Source organism: Camelina sativa, chromosome 20 (genome assembly GCF_030686135.1).
Source record: "Camelina sativa cultivar CO46 ecotype springtype chromosome 20, ASM3068613v1".
NCBI classification, from domain to species: domain Eukaryota; kingdom Viridiplantae; phylum Streptophyta; class Magnoliopsida; order Brassicales; family Brassicaceae; genus Camelina; species Camelina sativa.
The window spans coordinates 25,970,650-25,994,435 of record NC_141899.1 but is presented as its reverse complement, the minus strand read 5'-3'; the positions used below and the strand labels follow the sequence as shown (position 1 = coordinate 25,994,435).

General features: G+C 40.7%; 3 protein-coding genes across 7 annotated transcripts; 1 reads left to right on the top strand and 2 right to left on the bottom strand.

Annotated features, from left to right (window-relative positions):
* Nucleotides 1-10,424: 10,424 nt before the first annotated feature.
* Nucleotides 10,425-12,671, bottom strand: LOC147919372 (uncharacterized). The gene is made up of 5 exons (XM_087503945.1): nucleotides 12,486-12,671; nucleotides 12,021-12,402; nucleotides 11,549-11,895; nucleotides 11,141-11,482; nucleotides 10,425-11,048 (listed from the first exon to the last, which is right to left on the bottom strand). The coding sequence occupies exons 1-5, from the start codon at nucleotides 12,669-12,671 to the stop codon at nucleotides 10,425-10,427; spliced, it is 1,881 nt and encodes a 626-aa protein (XP_087360071.1).
* Nucleotides 12,672-15,497: 2,826 nt separating this feature from the next.
* Nucleotides 15,498-18,392, top strand: LOC104771314 (uncharacterized). 4 transcript variants are annotated; one of them, XM_010495821.3, is made up of 5 exons: nucleotides 15,498-15,648; nucleotides 16,061-16,599; nucleotides 16,678-16,925; nucleotides 17,005-17,254; nucleotides 17,415-18,392. In XM_010495821.3, exons 2-5 carry the CDS (start codon nucleotides 16,377-16,379, stop codon nucleotides 18,293-18,295), a joined length of 1,602 nt encoding a protein of 533 aa, XP_010494123.2. In that variant the 5' UTR covers nucleotides 15,498-15,648; nucleotides 16,061-16,376; the 3' UTR covers nucleotides 18,296-18,392. The 4 variants fall into 4 exon arrangements, with proteins under 4 accessions (XP_010494123.2, XP_010494121.2, XP_010494120.2 ...); XM_010495819.2 differs by having other exon boundaries at nucleotides 15,633-15,801; XM_010495818.3 differs by having other exon boundaries at nucleotides 15,633-15,953.
* Nucleotides 18,393-18,680: 288 nt separating this feature from the next.
* Nucleotides 18,681-22,900, bottom strand: LOC104771313 (serine/threonine protein phosphatase 2A regulatory subunit B''beta-like). Of its 2 annotated transcripts, none has more exons than XM_010495817.3 (13): nucleotides 22,496-22,900; nucleotides 21,771-22,007; nucleotides 21,559-21,664; nucleotides 21,377-21,476; nucleotides 21,113-21,218; nucleotides 20,915-21,005; nucleotides 20,450-20,591; nucleotides 20,205-20,352; nucleotides 19,932-20,041; nucleotides 19,690-19,846; nucleotides 19,397-19,522; nucleotides 19,158-19,311; nucleotides 18,681-19,034 (listed from the first exon to the last, which is right to left on the bottom strand). In XM_010495817.3, the coding sequence occupies exons 1-12, from the start codon at nucleotides 22,646-22,648 to the stop codon at nucleotides 19,168-19,170; spliced, it is 1,620 nt and encodes a 539-aa protein (XP_010494119.1). In that variant the 5' UTR covers nucleotides 22,649-22,900; the 3' UTR covers nucleotides 18,681-19,034; nucleotides 19,158-19,167. The 2 variants fall into 2 exon arrangements, with proteins under 2 accessions (XP_010494119.1, XP_087360945.1); XM_087504819.1 differs by having other exon boundaries at nucleotides 18,681-19,046; nucleotides 22,496-22,886.
* Between the last annotated feature and the right edge of the window lie 886 nt (nucleotides 22,901-23,786).

The window sequence follows — 23,786 nt, the reverse complement described above, 5'->3', positions numbered from 1 at the left end:
TCGCTCGCTCTCTTCTTTTTCTTCGCCAGTTCCGACTTCCTCATGTACTACTACTTCATTACCAACCGGATGTGGAGACTTGACCTCATCCTCTTTTTCACTCCTTTCAACTTCGTCCTCGCCATCTTCATCACCAACCGAAGGGAGAGACACCCTCTCATATTCCTCATTCGTTTAGAGTTCCTCCTCCCCAACATGTGTGGAGGTTGCCGGCAGAACCGAACCTTGTTCGTTTTGAGTATCTCAAACAATTATATATTCTTTTTTTATTTTTTCGTTTTATTTGTCCTCGCCATCTTAGTGGAGATGTGCAACCAATCGATCAACAAGAGGGAAGAAGTTTCGATCTCGATTAGACGAGAGGGAAGAAGTTTTGATCTCGATTAGTAACCCTAGTTTTTTTATTTCACGAAGAGAGGGACGAAACGTCGGTTTGACAAAAAAAAAGTTAGGACTATATCGACTGAAATTAGAGAAAATAAAAATTAGATTGTAGATCCTTGTAATATTTAATATGAAGATACTGTAATATTTATTATATAGATATGTAAAGGTTTAATTATAACTTAGTTTAAGAAATCATCTTACTATATATATATATATATAGGGAAGATTTAATTATAACTTAGGTTAGGTTATATATATATATATATATATGTAACCCAATTGTATAATTCATTAGAGTTAATATAATATTTCTTAAACACTAAGGTTTTCTTCTCTCATCAACCTTTCTACATAGTTATCCTACCCATTTTGCCTCAATCTAACTAGCTCAAACTGGTTCTCAATCTGGTTTAAACTGTGTACTCAAAGGTTTCGTCTTCTGTGCCAATTAAGTTAGCGTTTCAGCAACAGTGGCATGAGTTGTGATTCCCATATCAATTGTTCCTCTTGAACCCACAATTATAAAAAGCTTCCCCAATGGACATCATATTTCATGCCAAACAATTTTAAAAAGCTTCCCCAGTGGACATCATATTTCATGCCAAAACAAAAAAGTTTCGTATGGTTCTGGTAATATTATCTAAAATGTTTGGATATTTTTTGTTATAAATCAGCCACCAAACATTATAACTCAGCCGTCATATGAATCTAAGAGACCTTTCGTTTTCCTTAAGTATTATAACTCAGCCGTGAAGTAATATAAATTAGACGTTCACTTTCAGTTTATTTCTTGTTATAAATCAGCTACCAAGCATTATAACTCAGCCGTAATATGAATCTACGAGACCTTTTGTTTTCCTTTAAGTATTATAACTCAACAGTGAAGTAATATAAATCAGACGTTCAATGTCAATAATGACGTGGAATCGTTTGCTGATTTGTACTTTTTTAATATTTTTGGAATTAAAAATAAAAAATAAACTCAGGGTGTTAATTGTAATTACACCCAAAACACTAAATATCTTAGCAATTTTTAGAAAATGTATACATATCAAGAATAAACCAACTTTTCTATAACATCTGAGTAATTCTTTATAAATTAATTTGAGATAAACTCTAATTAGTTTTCTTTTTTTATTAAAAAATAAAAAACTTCATGTTTTTAAACCACTCACAACTATGCAACTTTTCCGACTCTTCATATTAACTTTTCTGATAGATGTATCTCCATTGAGTTCTTATTCAAACCGATTGATTTCTCTTTGGAAACCGATGAATTCTCCGGATCTATTGTCGTATTCAGTTTCTCAATAATTTCTCCAATGTTTTATTATGAACACCTATTTCCTTAGCTTGCCATTATCTTGTACCATTATGGTTCTTCATTTTTTTGTTTTGGTTCCTTTGTATTTCAATCTCTAATTTTAAAGGTTTATCAATGGCTAAGTAGAAAGTAACCACTATAATGCAGCAAAGATTAAGGTCGGACAAAAAATTTGGTTGGTCGGTAGATAGACAAAGAAAATGAAAAATTTTATTATTGTTTTTACTAAGATTCAGACTTCCGTGATATTGCAGGGAAGTATTTAAAAAAAGTTTAAATTAAATTTTAAATTTAGAATTATATATTATAAAATAATTTAAAAGTAATGAAATAGTTTGAAATATATGCTAAGTAATAAAATTTTAAATTATTTCAAAAGAAGAAAAATAATAAGTAGTGCTAAAACATCATAACCATCAAAATGAAAACATATAATAAAAAAATATGGCAAAAAGACTCAACTCTAAGTTAAAAATTATTAAATGAAAAGTCATAATGAATTCGAGACAATTTTGTATATTTTTTTGTATGTATTATATAGTTTAAGATATTTTATGAAAAATTATTATAAAGAGTAACAATCATCATAACAGTTATTGATATTTATACTAGTCATAAACAAATATTATGACAAAGTGAACCTAATTGAGAATATCAAACAAACGATTATGATAAGTAAATAAAATTTTCTGACAAAATAATTTTAAAAATAAAATAAATTTCATCTTGAGTGAAAATTTTATCAACAATAATTATAATAAAAATACACAACTTCTTAAAATAAAAAATTAAATAGTTAAATCTTAAAAAAACACATATTTTACAAAACATTACAATAGATAGAAGCAACTGTAAATTACATAATTAAAGTTGATTAAATTTTTATATTACTAGAACTTTTTAAAAAATTTTTGGTTAGATTATAGAATAATGTTGGATATTGAATATTAAAATTCATATTATTTAGATTCAGCATGAAACAGAAAAATTGTGTCGAAAAACTGTGTCAGCGAACTTTGCTAGTTATCTAAGAAGAGACAGAAAAGTTTAGACAAAACATAATTGTTGGAACGAAAAGTTATGAATAATATATGGTGAAAAGACACAGCTTTACAATGAATAGAAGCGACCGTGTGATTTTCTTTTGTGGTAAAAGACACAACTTTACAATGAACCAACGCAACCGTGTAATTTAAAAAAAAATATATATATAAAAATTACATAACGAAAAGATAAGACAAAAAATTACAACTGTTGTTGGCGTTTATTTTGATTGCTATTATTAAATAGATTAATAGTTATAAATAATAAAATTAATTTTATTTAAATTTAAATAAAAAATAAATAATTTAACTATTTCAGATTAACGGATGTTAATTTACTGTCATTTTTACAATAACAAGTATAAAAGAACTAGTTTTAAAGTTTAAAATATTAATAAAATTCGTTTAATAGTTTATAATGTTAGTAAAAAAATTTCGAAGTTATTATTGTTACTCAATTTTTTTTGTTTCCGTCACCGGTTACTTTAGAATTTAAACTGTGGTTTTCTCAATTAATATAGGGACCATTTGGCTTGATCAATTTGTTGATACTATCAAAAGAAAGAAAAAGAGAAATTATTATCATTATTATTCCGTGTTCTATAACTAAACTTTTAAATCAAGTCACTTCTACTTTATCATGTCAGCCATACGAATCGTAGTTGCTTCACCGAACATCAAAATGAATAATTATATGTTTTTTTAACCCAAGACAACAAAACACAATCTTGCTCACATCAAACTTTTTTATTTGTGTAGAAACTAGGTTTCCACAATGAATTTGTTAAGTGAGGGAAACAAATTCAAAGAAGTAATCTCTCTACAAACTTGATCTGAGCTTTGATATTAAGAAAAAGAATTTAGATCTTTTGAACTAGGGCTTTTTGCTAAGAACTATGGGAGAACTGAATTATTGTATTAGATCTTTGATGATTTATAATGGAGAAGTCTCTCCTTATTTATACATGTCCATAGATTATATAATATATTAACTTTCCTTATGAGACGAATTGAGATAAGGAAAGTTGTTTTATTTCTTGAGTCGGCCACCGGGCGAATTGGGAAGTCGGTTCTTCTTCTCCAAGGCTGGGCTTCCCTCTTCCAAACAGGCCTCAAATAATACTTAATTGGGTTCTTAACCGGATTCCCGGTTAAATAATCGAATTATCTTTCTGGTTTAGTTTGGTATGTTAGGGGTGCTAAATCCCGCACCAACAATTAGTCCCCCCCCAGTTCTGAATATTTGGGAATCAATTCGAATATCTAAACTATAGAAAAGAAGATATCCGATCTAAACCATAAAAAATTTTGATTTTATAACCTGGATTTCCGGTATCATTTTGATGTACACTGTCTTGGTGACACGTGTCATTTTTGTCACATCTGCTAGCTCGGAATTCGAAGAGTCGCGTAGGTCATGATGAGTCGTCCATAGGGTTGCCGCCCACTCGACACTATAAATACGCAGCCTCTCTTGTTATTTCTCATTTTCCGCCAAGAACAAAAGGTATTTTGCTCTGTTCTCTCTCCTTTTTACTTATTTTATTATTATATATCTTCCGATTTTCCTCAGCACTCTCTGACCATCTGTTATGGCGAGCACTTCGGAACCCACTTCTTCGCAAGAAATCGAATGCGATCAACTAGTTCGGCGCACCTCCAAACACAACGCGCCCGCACCAGAAGGTATCACGCAGATCAGAGGATCTGCCAGATCGGACTTCGAAGCCCAACTTCCTTTGGTCCGCTGTTTGGCTGGAGCATCCTCTTCGCGAAGTCAACCTACAAATCTAGAATCAGATCGGAACGAGGATGAGGAGACCGAATTGCCCAACACCGATCTATACTCGGAAGAAAGTCGGTTCATTCCCGTAGGGATCTCGGTCGAAGATATCTCGCCCCTGTTGGATCACGAAGGGCGAATTGGAGGTAAGAAGACTTTGAGTTCAATCAAAACAGTCAACGATATGCTGAACTCATGCGGTCTAGGTAACAGTGGTGTTACGATTCTAATCCCACGGGACGACCAGTGACCCTCGAACCCTCCGGCAGGGTACATCTGCCTATACGAAGGTTACTTCTCTGAATGCCGCCTCTGGTCTCTGATTCCTGCTTTGTTATCGCGGTACGCCCAAAGGCGCAGAGTGCCGATCTGTCAGTTCGCCCTGGGCAGTATTTGTAATTTCGTCGCTGCCCTTACTATAGCATCCGAAGTAGGGATCGATATCTGAGTTCAATGCTTCGAACAGTTGTCAAATTTCAAAATATCGAAAAGCCAGGAGAACTGGGAAGTGAATATGAAGCCGAAGCATAACTTTCTCCTCGGCAGGAAGGTCAGCAAATTCAAAAAATGGGCCGACTGCTATTTTTTTGTTCGCGTCGACCAATACTCGTTCTAGGACCCGCTGGGCATCCATCGGAGAGTGTGGAATGAAAATCCTGGTAGATTTTAATTTTCCCGTTCGTTTTGATTGATAGCGGCGCTTCTGACTAATTTTAACTTCCTGTCTCTTGCTTTCAGATTTTGTATGGGCGATCTAACGTGCTTCACTTGAATTTGCAGACTGCTGCCAAGATCAACATGCTGACTCAGCTGTATGATAAACGAGCAAAGGCACAGTTGGCCTCTGGATTTGAGCTCGAGAAGTTGAAAGAGTGCACGGAACAGATCCGAGCGGCCAGTAAGGCTAAAGACGACATGATCAAGGAGCTAGAGGCTATCATCATCGGAAAAGACAAATCAATCGCTCAGTCCGAAGTGAAGATTAACGAACTGGATTCCCAAGTGCTTGCTCTCGAAGGAGAGAAATCCGAACTTCTCCGAGAACGTGATTGGCTGAGAATTAAACTTGATTCTGAGGTTAGCAGACTTCGTAGGGATCGTCAGAAAAAAGTAGAAAGAATGGCGAAGAAAGCACATACTCGACTGGATAAGGTCAAAGCTTATCTGGTCAAACAGGATACGGTAGTTCGCCCGATGGAGGACATACTGAACCAAGCTGTTGGAGTCCAGGAGACGGTGTAGTACCTAATCGAGAAAGGGGCCGTTATCCCCGAAGAGCAAATCACGTAGATCAACGAGAAAAAGATCAAGGCTCAGAAGGCTGTTAACGCGATGGATATCCTTGACCTGGGAGAGAACGATCTTACCATGTCCCCAGTCCAGCTCGGCTTCGGACTTCTCCACTCTGGGACCATGGCTCCGGACTCTGTGAGGCATCAACATGGTTCCAATGCTTCCATCTTTCAGGCCGACTTATCCGATGCTTTGGAAGTTTAACCGTGCATCCTTCATTTTTATTTTTGTAACGAACTTGTTTGGGTCCAGGTTTTGATAAAAACCCTTGTAAGAATATTGCCGACTTGTTCGGCTCATTCTAAAGTTCAAGAACTTTATTTTTTGGAATTTTTCCTTTTACATGAAAATAGAAAATTTGCAATATTGGGAAGGTCGATCTTTTCCAATTTTGCGAAATTGGAAAAGATGTCACCTCCTAAACTGGTATAAATACGCCGGCACACTCTTGTTTACTTAGAATCCCCAATACCGAAGAAAGCTTAGAGTCAGAATAATGCCTATTTTGATTAGCAGAGTTGAATCCCTGCTAGCCGGGAACGATGTCCCGACGTTCTCGAATGCCGAAGCTACCGAAAGAGGAATGGCTTACTATATGAACGTATGGGCCCCTTGGATGTTAATGTTTTGTGTCAAACCGGAAGAAAGGCGTGACCTGGAAGAATTTTTCCATTCCATAGAGGATCGCCACACGGAGTATCGTGATCGTCTTGCCGCATCCGAACAAGTGACACATGATTTACTGCTTAAACTCGAACTGCTTCAATCCCATCCAAAGAATTGGATTGAGAATGGGTTCGACAGGATAGCCACTTTGCCACCAACTTTGATTGCGTATTGCAATGAGTGCCATCAGGAGGCAGATCGGAGGTCCGTTCAAACGGATCCCGCCCTGATCGGTGACTTTGTTCCAACTGATATTAGGCCGTTCTACATAAACAGGCGTGCTAGCGAGAGTGATATCGCCGAGGCTCATACCTTCTTTCGTCAGGTAAATATCTTCCCTTGCTAGAGAGCAATTAACCCATGAAGCCATGCATCAAGAGCTGAGTCAAGATCTTCAGTATTTTCATATGAAAAGAGGTAGGATTGATCGCCAACTAAGGTATCTAGAGTCCGAGATTGCTATACTCAAGGCAAAAAGGAAAAGGACTACGGATCTACTCGATGAATCCGAACAGAAGGCCAGAGCACTGGAAACTCGTCCCGAAGACTGGGAGAAGACTGGGCTGCAGCTGCTGTGGCCAATGCCAAAGCGACTCAAGACGAGTGTTCGTGAGATCGCTGCAAGTGGCGCATTAGTTCGGAACTAGTATATTTAACTTGATCATTTAATTTTAAAAATAAGAATAAGAATTTGCCGCATTGTAGCAAGCAAATTTGATTTTTTAATTTTTAAAGTCAGAATAAGACTTCGCTGCATTGTAGCAGGCAATTTTGTTATTTTTCTTTTAAAGTCAGAATAAGACTTCGCTGCACTATAGCAGGCAATTTTTTCCAATTCGATGGTTCTTTTATTATTATTATATTGTGTAAAAATGTACCAGAGGCGAGACGTCTCCCGGCTTATATCAGGCAATTTTGTTAAACGATGGTAGAAAACAACGATCCGAGCCTTGAAAGTAGGCTATGTACCCTTAACGGGATATTTTGGTCGGAGGGCGAGATGCTAGGCTCGGCTTATCTCGTTTGCTTTAGTTCGGATGTCGGACTGCGAATTTATTCTCTGGGTTTGGCTAACCATTCCGTTCGAACTAAAGGTTGGGTGCGAAATAAATACTCTGGATTCGACTTATCCCAAAAATAAAAGATCGGGTGCGAAATAAATACTATGGGTCCGGCTTACCCCTATTAATGAAAAATCGGGTGCGAAATAACTACTCTGGGTTCGGCTTATCCCTATATGTGAAGGTCAGGTGCAAAAAAACTCTGGGTTCGGCTTATCCTGAAAAATAACGCATAGTTGCGCGAGTTGATCACCTGGCCAGGGTGTCAACGAGGAACGAGTTCGGTACAAACTAATGAATACTCAGTCCAGATATGTACATATTCTTCTTTTTTTTTTTTTTTGGAAAACGCGTGCTTAGAGCATTTAATGCTTGCACGATTTTTTAGGATAATTATCGGGACGCAGCGAAAGTCCTACTACGATCTGATTGGTGGAATCAGCGGCGGTTGTCCTCAAAAGTTTGTATAAATAGGGGAAGGGTCAAGCAGGTTTGTCATATCCAAAACTTTGAGTTTTAGAAAAACAGAAAAACAATGCTAGTAACTACCCGATCTGGATGGTTGAGAAGGGTCCGAGAAAGGACAGCTACTTTGGCGAGCGGTTTCGACTCTTATGCGTTGGATAATTCCCCCCCTCCCTAGAGGAAGAGGAGACGTTTCTATCTCGTACTCCCGTTCTACATATCGACATGGCTGGTGTGGAGAGGAGTCCTATATGCCAGGAGCTCCGAAGGTATCGAGCTCGCCGCAAGAGGCTGGGGGCTCATCTCACGGCGAGACGCCTCAGGCTTGATCAAGTCCTTCGGTTCTACCGTTTGGATGGGACTGTTCGAGTCTTAAACGAGATGATCGCCGGAGGTTTCTTCTTGGAGAAGTGGCGTATGACCCGGTTGCTCGCCATGCATGCAGCGTGCAAGGAACATATCGCCCGTATGGAGGTGCCCGTTTTACTAGAGGCCGACTGCCAACCCTTGGAAGATACCGCATATCCGTTTATCACGGATATCTGGGCCTACCGTGCTTCCCTGGAAAGGCTGAGGCGATATGCCAGTTTTCTGGAATCGGCAGGCCCGGTCTTTCGTGAAAGACATATGGTTGAGGGACCGTGCACCTTCCTGGTGGACTTGGTGTCCAGTCGCTCCGAAGTGCCGATGGAAAGGCTTGAGGTCCTAAGGCAGGCACGTCAGTTTTGGCAAACTGAACTGAGCAAGGTGACGGTGAAAAAACCGTTGGAAGCCGATCTGTCTGGTCCGCGTCCCCCACTCCGGCTTCAGGACCGTCCAAAAGGCTAGTGGTGGGAATTAAACCGTGCCGAACTCAGAAGATATGTGGTCTTTTACTTTTTTCTCATCTAGGACTAGTTTGTCATGAGGGGGTTTCCCCTTTGTTGCTTTTTTTTTTTGTGGCTATTTGCCGAACTGAATGTAATTGGATTACTATTCTGAAATGAAAAATATTTTTCTTTTGATAGAAAAATTTATTGATATTCTGGCTGCACTCACTTAATCTTGATTGAAAAGACAAGGAATTGCCTACGTACTCCGAAGTGAGGATCAAGCCGATCGTAGTTCACATTACAAAAAGAAAATGGGTGGAGTTTGGATTCCCGGAATCTCCTAGTTAAGTTTGTGAAAACGACTTAATAGTAATAACGCTTCAAATGGGCTGCGTTCCACGAGTTCTTTATTCGCTCTCCGGCCATGGTCATGAGTTCGTAAACACCAAGGCAAACTGCCTTGGATACGAGGTAAGGACCCTCCCACCAGGCACCGAGTTTACCGGCGTTAACTTCTTTGGTGTTCTCAAAAACTTCCCGTAGAACTAAGTCGCCTTCGTTGAAACGCCGCAGACGAACAATCTTATTGTAATATCGAGCCGCTGCGTCTTGGAGTGTTGTACTCGGACCAGAGCTTGATCGTGCAGTTCTTCAGCAAAATCGATATGATCGGTCAGCATCTCGTTATTGAGTTCAGGATTGTCGAGCATCATAGTGCGGCGAAGTGTCGGGACGCCTGCTTCTGCCAGAGCGAGTGCCTCGATTCCATACGTCAGAGAGAAAGGGGATTGTCCCGTAGATCACCATGGGGTGGTGCGATAGGACCATAGTACGCCATCGAGATGGCCCGCCCATGCTCCCTTTCTTCGTCCGAGTCGTTTCTTGAGTCCATCAACGATCAACTTGTTCGTAGCCTCCGCTTAGCCATTCCCCTGAGGGTATCGAGGGGTCGAAGTGCTAAGACGGATTTGCCACTTGCTCAGAAAAGGCCTGGTGATGAGGGAGGTGAATTGCATGCCGTTATCAGTGACAATCTCGTACGGGAGTTCGTGACGACATATGATGTTTTTCCATATGAAATTGGTCACATCCAAGGATCAGATCCTCGTGAAAGACTCCGCTTCTACCCACTTGGTGAAGTAATCAATTAGCACAAGGACGAATTTCTTGGATTTCGATGCCGGCAAAGGCCTTATAGCGTCCATGGCCCAACGCATGAAAAAGATATGGAGCTGTAACGGTATTCAGCAGTTTCGGCGGAACATGTCGCATCGGTCCATGGCGCTGGCAAGTTTCGCACTTCGCCGAGAAGGCTTCACAGTCGGCAATCATGGTAGGCCAGTAGTGTCCATCCTTTTTTATCTTGAGGGCGAGCGCACGTCCGCCAGAGTGGTTGCCGCCCTCCCCTTCATGAACTTCCATCATGATTCGTTCGGCCTCGTCCCGAGTAACGCAGGTAAGGAATACTCCGGAAGAACTTCGGCGATATAAGTTTCCATCCAAGAGGATGTATTTGGCGCTTTGGGCTTTTAGACGGCAAGCTGCCCAGCGGTCCGGCGGGACGACTCCATCGGAGATGAAAAGTTTAATCTAAATCTGCAAGTCGTTAGGTGGCTTCGTGATATCTGTCAAGTCCTCTATCGGTTCGTCGACTTCCATCGGGACTGAGTCATCATTGATTACGGATATCAGACTGACTAGATCGACGCTGGGAGTTTCGATGCATTCGACTGGGATGGAACGCCGCACATCAGGGTCAGAGCATTTCGCTAAGGCTGCGAGGGCGTTGGCTGACGCGTTTTCGTTTCGCTGGACTTTTGTTAGAGAAAACAAGGCGAACTCCCCGGACAATGCTCGGACCAGCTGGCGATATGCCCCCATTCGCTTGTTCTTGGCATCAAATTCATTGCTGAACTGGCTGACCACCAACTGGGAGTCACAGAAAACTTGCAAGTGTGTCACCCCAAGTCCTCGTGCTAACCGAAGTCCCGCAAGAACGGCCTCGTACTCCGTTTCGTTCTTTGATGCTTTGAAGTTGAGTTTTAATGCTTGCTCGAGTATTTCACCAGTGGGAGATCGGAGAATGAGTCCCACACCGGATCCCTGATTCTTCGACAAACCATCAACAAACATCGTCCAATGTTCCTCCGTGGGGGTGGGGTCGCCAAGCTCAGGAGACAACTCGGTGATGAAGTCGGCCAGGATTGGAGGGGCCTATGGAGGATAGTTCGGAGTGGTTGATCGCTAAACATGATGACGGAATGTGAATGGAAATAGGGTCGAAGTTTCCGTGCGGTGACAATCACAGCGAGGGCCAACTTTTCCAGCGTTGGATATCGTGATTCTGCATCGTTAAGTGCGTTGCTCGTGTAGAAGATAGGTTTCTGATCTCCGCGGTCATCTCGGACCAATACATCGCTGACTGCCGAACTGGAGACCGAGACGTAGAGGTACAATGTTTCGCCATCTTCCGGTTTGACTAACACTGGATGGCAAGTCAGATACTCCTTCAACTGCTGAAAGGCGATCTCGCAATCTTCGTCCCAATGAAAATCCTTGTTTCCATGGAGGAGTTGGTAGAAAGGAAGGCACTTGTCCGTCGATTGGGCAATGAAACGATTTAGAGCGGCAATTCGGCCAGTTAGGCGCTGCACTTCTCATTTGTTAGTCGGTGACGGTAGTCCCAATATGGCCTCAATCTGCTTAGGATTTGCCTCTATTCCCCGTTTGGTGACAATATATCCTAGGAATTCGCCCGAGGTAACCCCGAACGTGCATTTCGTTGGATTCAGCTTCATCTGGAACTGATCCAAGCTATCGAAACATTCGGCGAGATGCTGAATGTGTTGCTCTACGATCAAAGACTTGACCAGCATGTCATCGATGTATACCTCCATAGTTCGTCCGAGCAGATCGGCAAACATCATGTTTACCAGTCGTTGGTAGGTTGCTCCGGCGTTCTTTAGTCCGAACGGCATCACTTTATAGCAGTAGGTTCCCTGATCTGTGATGAATGCTGTTTTCTCGCAGTCGGTTGAACTCATGGCGATCTGGTTGTAACCTGAGAAGGCATCCATGAATGAGAGCAGTTGGTTTCGACTAGGTGGTCGATATGCAGTAAAGGTAAGCTATCTTTAGGACATGCTTTGTTGAGATCGGTGAAATCTACGCAGACTCTCTACTTGCCGTTCTTCTTTTTAACCACGACCGGATTAGCCAACCAATCGGGGTACTGGACCTCCATTATCTGGTCTGCTTTGAGCAATCGCTCGACTTCATCCTGGACCGCTTTTGCCCGATCTGGACCCAAACGCCTGCGTTTCTGCCTGATGGGTTTGAACGTGGGGTCGACATTGAGCCTATGGCAGATGACATCGGGACTTATCCCGACCATGTCCTTCGTTGACCAAGCGAAGGTGGAAGATCGAGACTGCAGAAAAGCGAACAGCTTCGTCTTCATATGCTCCTCGAGTTCGGCCCCGATACCAACAGTTCGTGAGGGGTCAGAAGGATCGATATTCGCCTGGATGATCTGACACTCCGGAGACTTGAGGCGCTCTTGCTCCGACTTACGAGGACCAGTTAGGTGGTCCTGGCTCTATAATTCCTATGCGTCTTCCGTTTTCCTCTGCTTCTTTTCTATCATAGAACAAGATCGGGCCATTCTCTGATCGCCATAGAGCGTGCAGATCCCTGTTGTAGTCGGGAATTTGAGGCAGAGATGGTAGGTGGATGGTACGGCTTGCATAGCGTATATCTTTGGTGCCCCCAGGACGATGTTATCTTCCGGGTTACTCCTCCATCTCTCACTTGCAGTTTCACATCGCCCATGGACATTTTAGCGATTCCATCGTAGCCGGTCAATGTTCGAGTCTCGGGTTTCACCTGCTCTGGTGTGACGCCTATTTTTTCTAGCGTTCGCCAGAACAGTACATTAACGGTACTTCAAGTATCGACCAGGACTCTTTCGACATCGAACTCGCCCATGGCTACTTCGATGACCAAGGGATCCGAATGGGGGTGTTGGATTCCTTTGGCGTCCTCTAGTGTGAATGATATGGGGTCCGTGCAAAGCGGAGGTTCGTCTGAGGCTGCCTGGAGACTACAAACTTGGCGTGCCCTCTTCTTCAGTGCTCGAACGGAGTCGTCATAATCCTCTGGTGGGCCGAGTATCATAGTTATTCGGCCTCAGAGAGGGGAATTGGCGCGCTCAGGATTCTGCCCTCTCTATCGCTTGGGAGGACCAGGCAGTTCGTCTGCCTGGGGCATTTCTTCTTGATGATTTGCCAGCACTTGGTTGGCTGGTTGTTGAATATCGTTGGCCGGGCCATTGTTGGTGTAGCCTTGCACGCGGCTTCCTGTACCGCGGCCACCGTTAGATCGTCCCCCTTGCCATCCTCCGCGGCGACCTCTGCCTCCGCGGATGCTCTTCGGCTGAAAGACGGCTTCGACTTCACCAAAAAGGTATTTTCCATACATGTAATTATTTAGATGGACGCACTCGTGGGTGGAATGACCGGCGATCATATGGAAATCACAATATAACCCCTTTGGGTTGGAAGGTTGGTTATTTTCGCCGTCCACTTTGGAGACCATATGGACGATGCCCTTTTCCGGTCCTGAGGGTCGTGATGCTTCCGGGGCTAGAGATGCTTGTCGTGACTTTTAGCCTTTGGGAGATACGACGGTGTGGAGGTTGTTTTTGCTGCCAGTCGTGCGTCTTCTTCCTCCACGAGTGTGAACCGGGAGGCTCGGTGCAGCGCATCATTGAGGTCTTTGGGTTCCCGGATGTTGAGATCCTTCCGCAACGGGGATCCGGGAAGTAGACCCTTTCTGAAGGCAGCGATTGCGGCGTCTTCTGGAACGGAGACGTTCGCCAATTTCTCCTTAAATCTGCCTAAGAAACTATCAATGGACTCGCCGGGTTCTTGGGCCATCTCCCAGAGGTCCGAACTCGTCACACCTCGCTTGATGAAAATTTGGTAGTGTGTGAGAAAATCCTTCGACAACTGGGTGAAGTTATCGATCGAGTTCGCCTCAAGCCTTGAGAACCAAGTTAAGGCGGGTCCGAAAAGGCTATCGACGAACTGCTGACAATTTATGATGTCCCTCTGTTCGTCGGTGAATCGCGCCTTTGCCGCGGTCGCCATCAAAGATGTCATGAAAAGGACTGGATCCTTGTCGCCGATGTAGGGTTGAAGTTTTAGTTTAACGTTTGGTATGACGGCCTGCAGAATCCGTTGAGCAAAAGGGGTTTTCCGAGTGACTTCGACGATCCTGTCGATTTCTGGAGCTGTGCTGATAGCCCGATGGAGAAGCGTATTCATGTCACGGATCTGTAACTGGATCTCCTCAATCCTGAGGCAAGGTCCCGGGATAACCGGTGTTTCTTGGACTCGCGAGTTTGAGTTCGTCAGTCGGATGCTCGACGTAGCCTGAGGGGGGAGAGTCCTTCGCGACGACTAGTTGACAGTTGGTACGTCAGAGAAGTCGAGACGCGGGTGAGATCGCCCATCCTGAGAACAGGTGACTGCCCAGCAGAGATCTGTGACGGGGTCGCTTGGGTCATGACGGCGTCGACTCTGTGGTGTGTATCGGAGATCATCTGGTAGATCTCTTTCGTCATGGTGCCGAACAAGATCCTGAAGTCTTCTATGGAGACGACTTGCGGGTTTTGGACCGCTGTCGTAGTGCGAGCAGGGAGATCCCTGGTTTGTGCTCCGAGTTGCTGTTCCGTGGCGCGCGTCGCTTCCTCGTTCAAGGGTTGTTCATCCGAACACTCCGCATCGAGGTTGACCGGTTCTTCGCGAGTTTGCCCTGCTTCCTGACTCGGCTCTCCTTCGGATCTAACCTCAACTGGGGGTTCGGAGCAGTTATCGGTTGGAGTAACCGATGAGGTGACGTTGCGTCGAACGTACACGACTGTCGTTTGCGTGGTTGGGGTGCCACCTTGCGTTTTGGTGTTGTCCTGAGAAGGTGCGAGGCCTGTGACCTCGGATACGCTTGAGGAAGTGCGGTTTGCGCCCGTGGTGTCATTGTTGGTGATTGGAGACATTGTCGGTTGTTTCGGGAGAAACTTTTTGGTCGAGCTGCTTCGAGAGATTTGACTTGTAAAGACGATTTTGCGTCCCCACAGACGGCGCCAATTGTAGAAACTAAGTTTCCACAATGAATTTGTTAAGTAAGGGAAACAAATTCAAAGAAGTAATCTATCTAGAAACTCGATATGAGCTTTGATATTAAGAAAAAGGATTTAGGTCTCTTGAACTAGGGTTTTTTGCTAAGAACTATGGGAGAACTGAATTATTATATTAGATCTTCAATGATTGACAATGGAGAAGTCTCTCCTTATTTATATATGTCCATAGATTACATAATATATTAACTTTCCTTATGAGACGAACTGAGATAAGGAAAGTTGTTTCATTTTTTGAGTCGGCCACCGGGCGAATTGGGAAGTCGGTTCTTCGTCTCCAAAGTTGGGCTTCCCTCTTCCGAATAATAATACCTAATTGGGTCTTAACCGGATTCCCGGTTAAATAATCGAATTATTTTTCTGGTTTAGTTCGGTATGTTGGGGACGCTAAATCCCGCACCAACAACTTGTCACTTCTATGTCCTAATAAAACTGAGCTTTTATTAGGGTATCAATGCTTTTTCTATTTTCTCACCCTTTCCTTGTAAATTTCATTAATTTTAACAAAATAATTAGAAGTAAACAAATATGATAGATAAATATACTTCTCCAAGTGGATTCTTTGCTTGTATCCCAGTGGATGTGCTATGATTCTCTGCCTCATTTTCAGACCAGCTGGTATAAAGGGTTTTTGTTCTTTCTTTCTTTATTATCCAAGTGTCGTTTTTTCATCGAAATTCATAATTCATAATCTTATTTAAAAAGAATCTAGATTTTATTCAATTCAAAATGTTTGAAAAAAAAACAATTGAGGTTTAGATACGATCAACGGTTATGCTCTTCTCTCCTTTAATATCTCCATAATTATGTAACAATCCGTTTCATGGGTTTCTCCTCCCTCTTCTTCTCTTCATCATTTTCTTCTGAAATAATATTCATTTTTTGCTTATTCAGCTGCAAAAAAGACTAAAAGTTTAATTTAGGTTCATCAGATTTTTAATCAGTTTTCTTTTTATTCTCACATTTGGTTTTGATCTTGTTTTATTGAGAATTATAATCTCATTTTCTTTCTTATTTTTTTTTTTTGCAGGAAATGAGAAAATGGACCACTGATGAAGAAGGAAACAAAAATATATTTTGATCGAAGCATCTTGATCAATCCTTTTTTCCACAACATATAATTTTTTATCTTAGAAAAGAAACAAAAAGTTAGAGAAATATCATGTGATTTCTGGTTGATAGTTTGGTAAAGTGTGGCTATAAAACAAAGCATTTTCCGAGAAAATCTTTTGTTTCTTTGGGAAAAATTACACTTACATAAGAGAAGGAGAAGACGAAAACTTGGAAGTTGGGTTTGGTCCTTTCATAGTTAGCAAAATAGAGGAATCTTGAGTTGTAGTGTGAGCATGAAGTCATTAGAAAGATTAGTTTCAGAGAAAGCACTAAAGCTTGGTAATTCATTTCCATGTCAAATCTGTGTAGTTGGGTTTCTATGTGGAATATGTCTCACTTCACTTTTCTTAGCTGCTCTTACAACTGTTGGCACCTTCGAACTCGCCGCCTTCTCCTTCTCTTCCTCATCCTCCTCTGCTATTCCTCCTTGCAATTCCTCCACCTCTCACATCATCAGTAAGTCTTACAAATATTTGATCTTTGGTAACTTTGTTTTGTTTTGTTTCATGTAATGAAAAATTTGCTTGTATGTAGATATGGTTGCAAGTATAGACCGTACACTGAAATGGAAGAACAAAGCTGAGACAGAAGAAGATGATGATGTGAAACTTTTGGTCTCTGCTTGGGATAATTTATTACTAAATGACGAAGACTTCTTGAAGAAGTTAGGTATGAATAAATCTGATGTACCAAACGGTCCACATTTGGAGAATTGTGAGGAGAAGGCACGAGATAGGGAGCGATTAGATACATGGATAGCAAATGGGACATTCCCTTCTTGGGTATGTTCTTCTTCTTCTTCTTGTTCTTTGTCTTCAAGGAATTACTATGGTGAATGAACAATCATAAGCTTGTTTTTAGATAAATGGAGGAGATGAAGAGAACTATCCATTGACGAGGAGAGTGCAAAGAGATATATGGATTCATCAGCACCCTTTGGATTGCGGGAACAAGAGTCTCAAGTTCCTTGTAGCTGATTGGGAAATGCTTCCTGGTTTCGGAATTGGAGCTCAGATTGCTGGAATGACTGGTCTTCTCGCAATCGCTTTAAACGAAGACCGAGTGCTCGTTGCCAATTATTATAATCGAGCAGATCACGATGGTTGCAAAGGTACACAATGTCTATTGTGTTTTTTTTTTTCTTTTTTCTTTTAGCTAACATATTAGCAACATCACAAGCTAGTTACATCTTCTTGGCTAATCTTCGTATGAAGATTTTTGAGAACCAAACTATGGGTTTGATTTTGGTTTTACTCTTTGTTTGGTTGCAGGTTCTTCCCGTGGAAGCTGGTCTTGCTATTTTCTACCAGAAACATCAGAGGAGTGTCAGAAACGAGCGTTTGCTATTGCGAAGAACAGAGAAGCGTGGGAGAGTGGGATTGTCACAGGGAAACAAAACTACAGCACAAGGGAGATTTGGGCTGGGCCTATACCAAAGCTATGGGGTAAGGCTTGGAGTTATATGAAACCCACTACAGAGATCAGCGGAAGTTTAATCCCCAGTCACCGGAAAATGGATAGGAGATGGTGGAGAGCACAAGCAGTGAGATACTTGATGAGATTCCAAACAGAATACACTTGTGGTCTAATGAACGCTGCTCGACACTCTGCCTTTGGAAAAGAAGCTGCCGAGATTGTACTCTCTGCTGGAGATTGGAGAAAGAAGAAGAAGAAAAGGACAGAGATTGAGAAACAGGTGTGGTCGGATCACAAGTCGTGGATTCCAAGGCCAATGCTGAGTGTTCACGTGCGGATGGGAGACAAAGCATGCGAGATGAGAGTTGCAGCTTTAGAAGAGTACATGCGTTTAGCTGATCAGATCAGAGATCGGTTTCCGGAGCTCAACAGGATCTGGCTCTCTACAGAGATGAAGGAAGTTGTGGACCGAACTAAAGATTATACTCACTGGAGATTTTATTACACGCAAGTTGCGAGACAAGTCGGTAATAAATCAATGGCTGAGTATGAAGCGAGCCTTGGGAGAGAGATGAGCACGAACTATCCTCTGGTTAACTTCTTAATGGCGTCCGAAGCTGATTTCTTCGTCGGGGCATTGGGTTCCACATGGTGTTTCCTCATCGACGGTATGAGAAATACTGGTGGAAAGGTCATGTCTGGTTATCTCAGTGTTAATAAAGACAGGTTCTGGTAACTTTACGGTTCCGCTGTGTACAAAACAAGACTCTTATCCTTATTTCTTCATCTGTTGTACAAAGAGTTCTCAGTATAATAAAGGAAGGTTTTAGTAATAGTACACAAACAGTTCAGAGAAACGCAAACCAACTAAACTGATTCTATAAACCAATAACACCCCCTAAGAGAAGCTGAACAGAGCAAAATGGATGTTTCTTATAGCAAACACGTTCCTTAAGAATTCCACATATAATAAGACATTACTTCATTCTCACTAGCAATGACACCACCAACCTTTTCCAGATTCAGGAAAAAGAACCTTGAGAATGACATCATAATTGTGGGGTTACCACTTAATATAAAACAAGCAAACCTGAGATTAAACCTAAAATGGTATATAAAGATTCCTACCAACCAAAAAAATATTAAATGAAGGAACTACAGCACTGATTTTCACAAAGAACATACAAAAACCAAGAGATGGAACAAAGGGAGATAATGAAGTAATACATCTACAAAGAACATACAAAAACCCAGAGATGGAACAAAGCGAAAGCAATACAGGTGAAGATGCGTAAAGCGATGAGCTAGACGACAATTATTGATAAATATAACTCTATTATAATCAGCTAACAAATGAAGAGAAGTTAAAAGAAAAATAAAACAAATCCAAGCTACGTGTATGGTATTCAAAGAGGATACTTTGCTTGGTTTTCACTTCCCTTTCTCCAGAGAGCTCCAAAGATTCTTCTCAGGGACTGCATGATTAACTAATATCATGAGATAACAACATTGACACAACCTTCAACTTCTTAGTTTTTTTTCTTATCAATTCCACTGGTTTCATCTTCTAGTGAGATTGCCATTTTCCATTGACTTACCTCTATGAACTCAGAAGGGAGCCTCCAGTGACGACTCATCCCAAACCTCAGCACTTCCATTGGATGCATCTTCAACGTCTTCTTCCATTGAAAGCCTAATATATTCTCTATGTGCAAAACGGTCCCACTCGGTCAATGTAGGGTTCTCACGCTCCTGTTTCCGTTTTGACAACTCGAAATGTTATAAGAGGCCTGTGCTGTCTAGAAAACAGTAAGGTTGAAAATCAAATATGAAGTACCTGACGTATGAGGAACGGATCCCGTGTTTCAAATGCCATAAATTTGTTGAGATTAAAAAGGATGTTGAAGACGTTTCCAGAGAGCTTTGAGCCCTTCAGGTCATGCAGCGTTATATGGCTTTCGTTCTGTGGAAGGAAACAAGAAACAATCAAACACAAAACAAAATTGCAGAGGTTACAGACAAAAAACTGGGAACACTAACTACTTCCGTGACCGTCCTATAACTTCTTTAAATAGAGAATAGCTTAAGCATATAATAACCACAAGAAACAATGAGTTATCATGTTGGAACCTCTGGTCCGATCATATCAATCATCTGACATAAGATATCCTCAAAAAGAACAGCCTCTTGCGCCATGCACTCCATTCGATGCAACTGCTCTTCATAAAAGAATTGCATCTCATTTCGCGTAATAATCTCATTTGCATCCAAGTCTATGCACTTAAACCTAGTCCAAAATATACTAAAGTCAGACAAAAACACTCAAAACGCTCTATCTGTCTGCAACTGTGGATCCTTATAACACAGCTTACCAAAATTCTAGGCTAGGCTCTGACGATTTATCTTCTTCTGCAAGTATGAAATACGCAAAGTCCTCATACCCCATCTTCCCTTCAACTTTGCTAGTGAACTTCCTAGCAACCTGAGAACCAATGCTTTACTTTTATGATGACAGTCATCTTAAGAGCAATAAAAACTTTGAAAAGATGACAGCAGTAATTCTCAAAAGGATGTAATATAAATATAATCTTTAAGTAGTAAGCATTATAAATCATTCTAAGAGATCAAGACTTTTTAGACAGAACCTGGGAGAATATTCTGTCGACAATCCGGTAAGTAAGTGCATGGTTTCCATATCTCATAAGATTTTCTTTGTCAATCAGGAAATCGTGATCCGTATCCAGCTCCCAGAACTTGCAGTATATGACATAGAAATGCTCATATGAGAAGTATCTAGTTTCCAAAGTAAATAGAAAATGTTGACGTCAGATAACGAGAAACAAAACCATATATACAACCAACAGGATGAACTCTGTTTGTTAGTAAGTACCTCAACACTTTGTTGATATCTTCTTCTTCGTCAGCATGTCGCATTGCATCAATTAAGTTTCCCCGTCTAAGCTCCCTAAATGTAAGTCGACCATTCCCAGATCTATTTATGTAGTAAAATATTCGGTAGGTGACAGTTTCAGCTGACTCATCAAAATAAAAATTGTATCAAACAAAATTGTTTACCTTAATTTCAATATCTAACTGCCACATGATTCACATAGCAAACAATAAATGTGTTTACACAAATTACCATCATGTTGTTCTTGCAATGTTAAGTAATTGCAAATTATAAAAAGATGTCTAACAGAACAAGGAAATCTTAGCTTATTAAATAGTTATGCAGTAATACAACTGATGTCATAACCACTCCCCGCTAAGCTACTAAACATTATTACTCAAAAAATTTCAAGAGGGAGAAGAAAATAGGATACTGACTAAACTCTACATGAAGGTAAAACCTCACCATATCTTTCTTGGAATTCAGGTGTCGTCTGCAGGAACTCTAGCCCAGGATGTGTCGCCAACAGTTCTTTAAGTAGTGGTTTGAAATCATCCTGCCAGGAAAAAAATGTGGCGAATTAATAGTGCAAACACACGAGCAAGTAGATTAGGAAATTAACTCAGTTCTCATGACTGAATATGCAAACAAAAAGAAAATTACCTTGACAATATAACTCTGATCTCTCTGCTTTAATATCTTGAAGATTTGGGTCGTTGTATCCTTTATCAACATGTTCCCGTTTACCCAATAATCAATAAATGCTTCTCTGCATAATCAAAGGCTCAAAAATGTTATACCGGTTTTTCAATACAGTGATCGTCAAACACGTGACAGAGTGAATATAAAATGAGCAGGAAGCTTGAAGTGCGTTGAAAACTATGCACACATGAGAATCCACAAAACAAAAAGCATGGTATCACACACCTAGTAACAAAACCTGAATTATTGACATCGATCTTCCTGAAAAGTGAAGTGGAGAAGAATGATGGGAGCTTGCAGATTTCTCTGGTGACTAATTTGAATTCTGTGTATTAAAAAGGGTAAAAGTTAGTGAGAATCCCCATATCAGTGTCACTATAAATATTAAAAAACTTATGACTTATTACCTTGTATCTGTAGTCCATCCATGTGACCATAGAAAAAGTGATTGATTCTAAACATGCATTGCTCTTTTATCTCGCTTGGTGGTGGGCGACCATTTTGGAAATAAAACTACAGTAATTTCAAGTTTAAAGAAAGTGTTCTTACTCCATTAGTATAGAAAGGAGGAAAAAAGAATGCACTTATCAAAACTTGCAGAGGAACCTAAGTTCAAAACCTGAGGCATTGGCTCTCTAACAGGCTCACTGACGACTTTCAGCGAAGAACCTAAGTTAGAAGGGCCTCTTTGTTTCGCTGTACGCGGTGAACCACAACTCCTTGGCGAAAGCGGAGGAGCACTTCCCGCAGGAAACATAGATGGTATAGAATTACTGGTGGCAGAACTTGAACCAGATGAACTTCCAGTTACATTTATAGGACCTCCAGCAATAACATCCTTGAGCAGTGATGCAATCTATATATAAAAACCGATTAGGCAACGAGAAGAAAAAAACCAAAGCTTTAGATTTCAGATTGCAGTGAATAGAGTAATTTAGAAACCAAATCACAGTAATCTAAGCATCATTGTAATACTCACACAATCAAACAAGAACATACTGCATAACGAACAACAACAACAAAAATCAAACTTTACACCAATCTTTAACATCACAGAGTAACCTAAGCATCATTGTAAAACTCACATCACAGAATAAGGAAATAACTCATAACTCACACTATCAAAGATTCGAACTTTACAGCAATCTTTAACAGCACAGAGTAATTAGGCAACCTAAGCATCATTGCAACTCTCACTACTGCATAACTAACACTATAAAGCAGAACATAAGCATATCATTGTAACACTCACTGCTGCATAATTAACACGATCAAAAGATTTGAACTTTACACCAACCTTGAGCAATTGTAAAGCCAAATAAAGCAGAAACAGAGCTCAGATACCTGTCGATGAGCTTCAGCAAGAGAAAGCCACTGGTCAAAGAGCTTCTGAGTGAATCCAGGTTTCGAAGTTAGTACAAACGAAGACATCTCTTGAAGCTGTAATAAATCTGCATCCAAACAAGCCATGTCTCCGGGAACAATCGCATCCACCATACTCAATCTTGTTTCAGATGATCCAATCGCGTCAACAACGCCACACGGAATAACAATTAAGATGATAAAGGATCTATGATTTAACAAAGTCGAGATCTTTATTAACACATTGAACGAATCATCAGCTTCTCTTCTCCTTCTCCGATTCCCGTATACACTTTTTTATCCTTTTTCTTGTTCGATCTGAAATATAGAAAATAAATAAAATAAAATTCTTTTGACAAAAGAATAATGAAGCAAGTGTTTAAGAATAATTAAAGTGTTATAAAGTGTAATAAAAGTAGAGGGGAAAAAGACAAAAAAAATAGAAACATTTTATTGTTTCTAAATTTTTACCATTTAAAAAAAAAAAAAAGTTTGTTGTTTTTACCTTGAATTTCATTCGGAACAAACAGCAACAAACACATAGAAAGGGAGCAAGATCCCCAAAGTTTAAGACAATACAATAAACATCATTCCCCAATGCTACAAAGTAAAAGATAAGATTCATTCTAAGAGAGCTATGAACCAAAGGCTTGAGTGTCCAATGGCACATGTGAGATCATGGTGAACTAAGAGGTCATCTTCGAAAGCTTCGAAAGACGAGTGAATGGTCACTGTCATAGGACATAGTGACGTTGAGAAAGGATTCGATGCTTTGGTTCTCGTTGGAGCGAGATGCACTACCCAAAGTAGCAAGACAGCAAAGATTTGGGTGACTATGGTGTTGTGGTCGCTGAAGGGTTCACTACAAGAAATATATGTTTTGTTAGCAATAGAAAACAGCTATTATAAGTCATTAATAGCGAATTATCAAACGTTATGTCAGCGGCAGCTATAATAGGTCGCACACATATTATAGCGTTTCTGGGTTTGCTATCATCTTTTCAATATATGATAGCGTTGATTTTGACATGCTATTACTTGGTCTTCCTTATGATAGCTTCTTTTATTAACGCTATAACTTCTATATAATAACGTTTTTTCAGTTTGCTATGGATGGACTATTTTATGATAGCTTTTCGTTTAAACGCTATATTTGTTATATAATAGCGATTTGTATTTGCTATTGATTATGCTAACTTGTGATAGCTTTCGGTATTGTTGCTATATTTGTTTCATTATAGCGTCGGGAAAGTGTTACTATTTGGTTTGTTGC

Excerpts from the sequence above, each read along its gene's own strand:
- LOC147919372 (XM_087503945.1), bottom strand. The coding sequence starts at position 12,671 with ATGTCCATGGGCGATGTGAAACTGCAAGTGAGAGATGGAGGAGTAACC. Across the intron at positions 12,403-12,485 it reads TCAGAGAATGGCCCGATCTT|TCGGAGCAAGAGCGCCTCAA; the intron begins GTTCTATGATAG and ends GGTCCTCGTAAG. Across the intron at positions 11,049-11,140 it reads TGGAAAAGTTGGCCCTCGCT|GCCCCTCCAATCCTGGCCGA; the intron begins GTGATTGTCACC and ends TATCCTCCATAG.
- LOC104771314 (XM_010495821.3), top strand. The coding sequence starts at position 16,377 with ATGAAGTCATTAGAAAGATTAGTTTCAGAGAAAGCACTAAAGCTTGGT. Across the intron at positions 16,600-16,677 it reads CTCCACCTCTCACATCATCA|ATATGGTTGCAAGTATAGAC; the intron begins GTAAGTCTTACA and ends GCTTGTATGTAG. Across the intron at positions 16,926-17,004 it reads ATGGGACATTCCCTTCTTGG|ATAAATGGAGGAGATGAAGA; the intron begins GTATGTTCTTCT and ends GCTTGTTTTTAG.
- LOC104771313 (XM_010495817.3), bottom strand. The coding sequence starts at position 22,648 with ATGGTGGATGCGATTGTTCCCGGAGACATGGCTTGTTTGGATGCAGAT. Across the intron at positions 21,006-21,112 it reads ATCAGAGTTATATTGTCAAG|GATGATTTCAAACCACTACT; the intron begins GTAATTTTCTTT and ends TTTTCCTGGCAG. Across the intron at positions 20,042-20,204 it reads TCGACAGAATATTCTCCCAG|GTTGCTAGGAAGTTCACTAG; the intron begins GTTCTGTCTAAA and ends ATTGGTTCTCAG.